General features: G+C 41.7%; 1 protein-coding gene across 1 annotated transcript; it reads left to right on the top strand.

Moving 5' to 3' along the window:
* The first annotated feature begins 2,650 nt into the window (after nt 1–2,650).
* On the top strand, nt 2,651–3,055 carry LOC113735957 (uncharacterized). Its single transcript, XM_027262916.1, has 2 exons — nt 2,651–2,861; nt 2,925–3,055. Exons 1-2 carry the CDS (start codon nt 2,651–2,653, stop codon nt 3,053–3,055), a joined length of 342 nt encoding a protein of 113 aa, XP_027118717.1.
* Nucleotides 3,056–3,679: the final 624 nt, after the last annotated feature.

Below are 3,679 nucleotides of genomic sequence, written 5' to 3'. Positions count from 1 at the left end.
GGGAGCAACTCTCAGTGTAGAAATAAGTGATGAGTTGCATCGGGCTGTTGAAGCACTACACTCACTTCCACCAATTTCTCAAGGTATAAGATCCCTTCTGTATTTGTACCTGAAATTCAGACAAAATTGTTGCCTTCTGTTGTGCAAGCACCCGAGCTGGAGTTTAAACCCTTCCCAAAACACTTGAAGTATGCATTTTTTGGGGACAAGGAGACACTACCGGTGATAATTTCTACACACCTGTCTTCGAGTCAAGAAGACAACCTGATTCGTCTTCTTCAATCTCATAAGGAGCCGATTGGGTGGAGCATAGTAGACATCAAAGGAATTAGTCCATCCTTATGCATGCACCGGATACGGTTTGAGGATGATGCAAAGTCGGTAAGACAGGCGCAGCGAAAATTGAACCCACTAATGATGGAGGTAGTTAAAAAGGAGATACTAAAACTTCTGGAAGTAGGAATTATTTTCGCCATCTCAGACAGTCTTTGAGTGAGCCCAATTCAAGTAATCCCGAAAAAGGAGGGGATAACCGTTGAAGAGAACTAGGAGGGCGAGATGGTCCTAATGAGAAAATCCACAGGATGGCGTCAGTGCATTGACTACCGGCGTCTGAATGCTGTGACGAAGAAGGACCACTTTTCTCTCCCTTTTATTGATCAGATGATAGAGAGATTGGTTGGTTGTGTCTATTACTGTTTTCTTGATGATTTTTCAGGATATTTTCAAATCGCAATAGCATCGGAGAATCAGGAGAAAATTGCATTCACCTGCCCATTTGGTACGTTTGCCTACCGGAGGATGCCTTTTGACCTCTGCAATACTTCGCCAACTTTTCAGAGGTGTATGGTAAGTATCTTCTCTGAATATGTAGAAAAGATTACCGAGGTATTTATGCACGATTTTAGTGTATATGGAGATAGTTTTGAAGAATGCCTTGATAATTTAGTTTTAATTTTGAAACGGTGTATATAGACAAATTTAGTTCTTAATTGGAAAAAATGTCACTTCATGGTGAAGTATGGTATTGTTTTAGGACATGTAGTGTCGGCTATGGGTATAGAGGTAGATAAAACAAAAGGCGATATTTTTCTGCTTTACCTTACCGCATAAGTGTACGAAAAGTGCGTTCCTTTTTGGGTCATGCAGGGTTTTACAGGAGATTCATCAAAGATTTTTTCAAAATTCGAGCGCCCCTGTTCAAGCTGTTGCAAAAGGATGTAGCATTTGGCTTTACCGAGGAGTGCAAGATGGCATTTGACAAATTAAAGAAATCGTTAACCTCACTACCCGTTATTCAACCTCCAGACTGGAGCCTCCCATTCAAAATAATGTGTGACGCGAGTGACTACGCAGTAGGAACGGTGTTAGGGCAAAGAATTGGCATGACAGCACATGTGATCTACTATGCATCGAAGGCGTTGAACGGAGCTCAACTTAACTACTCTACAACGGAGAAAGAATTACTAACTATTGTTTTTGCATTAGAGAAGTTTAGGTCTTATTTATTGGGTATAAAAGTAACGGTTTTCTCTAATCATACAGCCTTAAGGTACTTGATGACAAAAAAGGATGCGAAACCAAGGCTCATTAGATGGATCCTGCTCCTTCAAGAGTTCAACTTGGAGATTAAAGATAAAAGTGGGGCAGAGAACTTGGTGGCAGATCATTTGAGCTGCTTGCTTGCACATAAGGAAGAACAACCATTGAGAGAGACATTTCCAGAGGAGCAACTATTTACCGTTGATTCGTCTGCACCTTGGTATGCTGATATAGTAAATTTCTTAGTGACTAATCAATTGCCTGCCGGTTGGCCAAAAATTAGGAGAGACAAGATAAAGAGTGATGTCAAACACTACATTTGGGACGACTCCTACCTTTGGAGACAATGTTCGGATCAAGTACTAAGAAGGTGTGTAAGTGCAGGTGAATTCCACTCTATTTTAAATTTCTGTCATTCGTTTGCATGTGGAGGGCATTTTGGACCAAAGTGAACAGCTCGTAAGGTGTTGGAAAGTGGCTTTTATTGACCCACCATTTTTAAAGATTCCTATTTATTTTATAAATCTTGTGATAAGTGTCCAAAGGTGGGAAATATTTTCCGTAGGGACCAAATGCTTCAAACCCCTATGTTGTTTTATTGAAATTTTTTATGTTTGGGGGATAGATTTTATGGGCTCTTTTCCTTCGTCTTTTAGTTTCCTATACATCTTACTTGCTGTTGACTATGTCTCCACGTGGGTGGAAACAAAAGCCACCCGTACTAACGATTCTAGAGTAGTTACAGAGTTTCTAAGGTCTAACGTATTTGTCCGTTTTGGGATGCCGAGAGTTATGGTAAGTGATAGGGGGACACACTTTGTAATAAGACTATTATTGCCCTGTTCCAAAAATACGGCGTACTCCACAAGGTATCCGCACTGTATCACTCGCAGACAAATGGTCAAGCCGAAGTGTCGAACAGGGAGATCAAATCAATATTGGAGAAGATGGTGCACCCCGATAGAAAGGATTGGAGCTTGAATTAGAAGATGCACTATTGGCGTACCGCACCGCGTATAAGATGCCGATTGGGATGTTTCCGTATAAACTAGTTTTCGGTAAGGCTTGCCATCTTCCTGTGGAGTTCGAACACAAGGCGTTCTAGGTAATGAAGCAGTGCAACTTGAACCTTGAAGAAGAGGGGGTCAAGAGGAAATTGCAGCTACAAGAATTGGAAGAAATTAGAAATGAGGCACACGAGAATGCCACAATTTACAAGGACAAGAGCAAAATCTTCCATGATCAGCAAGTCTCAAGAAAAGCGTTTGTAGTGGGGGAAAAAGTCATCTTGTATCATTCGAGACTTAAACTCTTTCCCGGTAAGTTGCGTTCTCGTTGGATTGGTCAATTTGTTGTTTCTAATATGTTTCATTATGGTGCAGTGGAGATCCAGAATTTAAAGATGGAAAAAAAGTTCGTGGTGAATGGCCATCGTCTCAAGCCTTATTATGAAGGATTCTCTGTTAAGAAAGTTGAAGTCATACACCTCAAGGATCTGATTTATCTTGTTTGACGGGTTCCAACCACGTCTAGCCAAAGACGTTAAAGAAAAACGCTACTTGGGAGGCAATCCAAGGCTATTTGTTTTAGTTTTCGTATGTTTTTGGAGTTTTTGTTAAGTATTGGTGTCATTTAGTAGTTTGTTGTTTCGTGACAGGAAGATGGCAGTTAGGCATGCCCACGCCAAGTAGTCACGCCTAAGGAAGGAAGTTTGAAGGCGACGGTCAGAAGACTCTACAGTAGTTAGGCGTGCTCACGCCAGGTGGTCACGCTTAAGGGAAGGAAATTGCGTCAACGGTCAGAAGACTCTACGGTAGTTAGGCGTGCCCACGCCAGGTGATCACGCTTAAGGATCAAAAATTTTCGACGGATGGTCAGAAGACTAGTAAGCAATTAGGCGTGCCCACGCCTAATGCAGGGGTCCCTTGGTCGTTTTATCTTCAAAAAAAAAAGGGTGAAAAGATGAAATTGCCCTTACTAAAAAAAATAGTTTTTTTCAAGGACCCGAAGCCCTACTTTTTCTTTTTCTTCCTTCTTTTCTTTTTCTTTCTTTTTCTTCTTCCCCTTCTTTTTCCTAGATCGCCACCGTACCTCGCCGCCCCCTCCCCCCAACCCCACTTCGTCCTCCACCATCCTG

This window comes from Coffea arabica, chromosome 3c (assembly GCF_036785885.1).
Source record: "Coffea arabica cultivar ET-39 chromosome 3c, Coffea Arabica ET-39 HiFi, whole genome shotgun sequence".
Taxonomy (NCBI): domain Eukaryota; kingdom Viridiplantae; phylum Streptophyta; class Magnoliopsida; order Gentianales; family Rubiaceae; genus Coffea; species Coffea arabica.
This window is presented reverse-complemented; position numbering and strand designations above follow the sequence as displayed.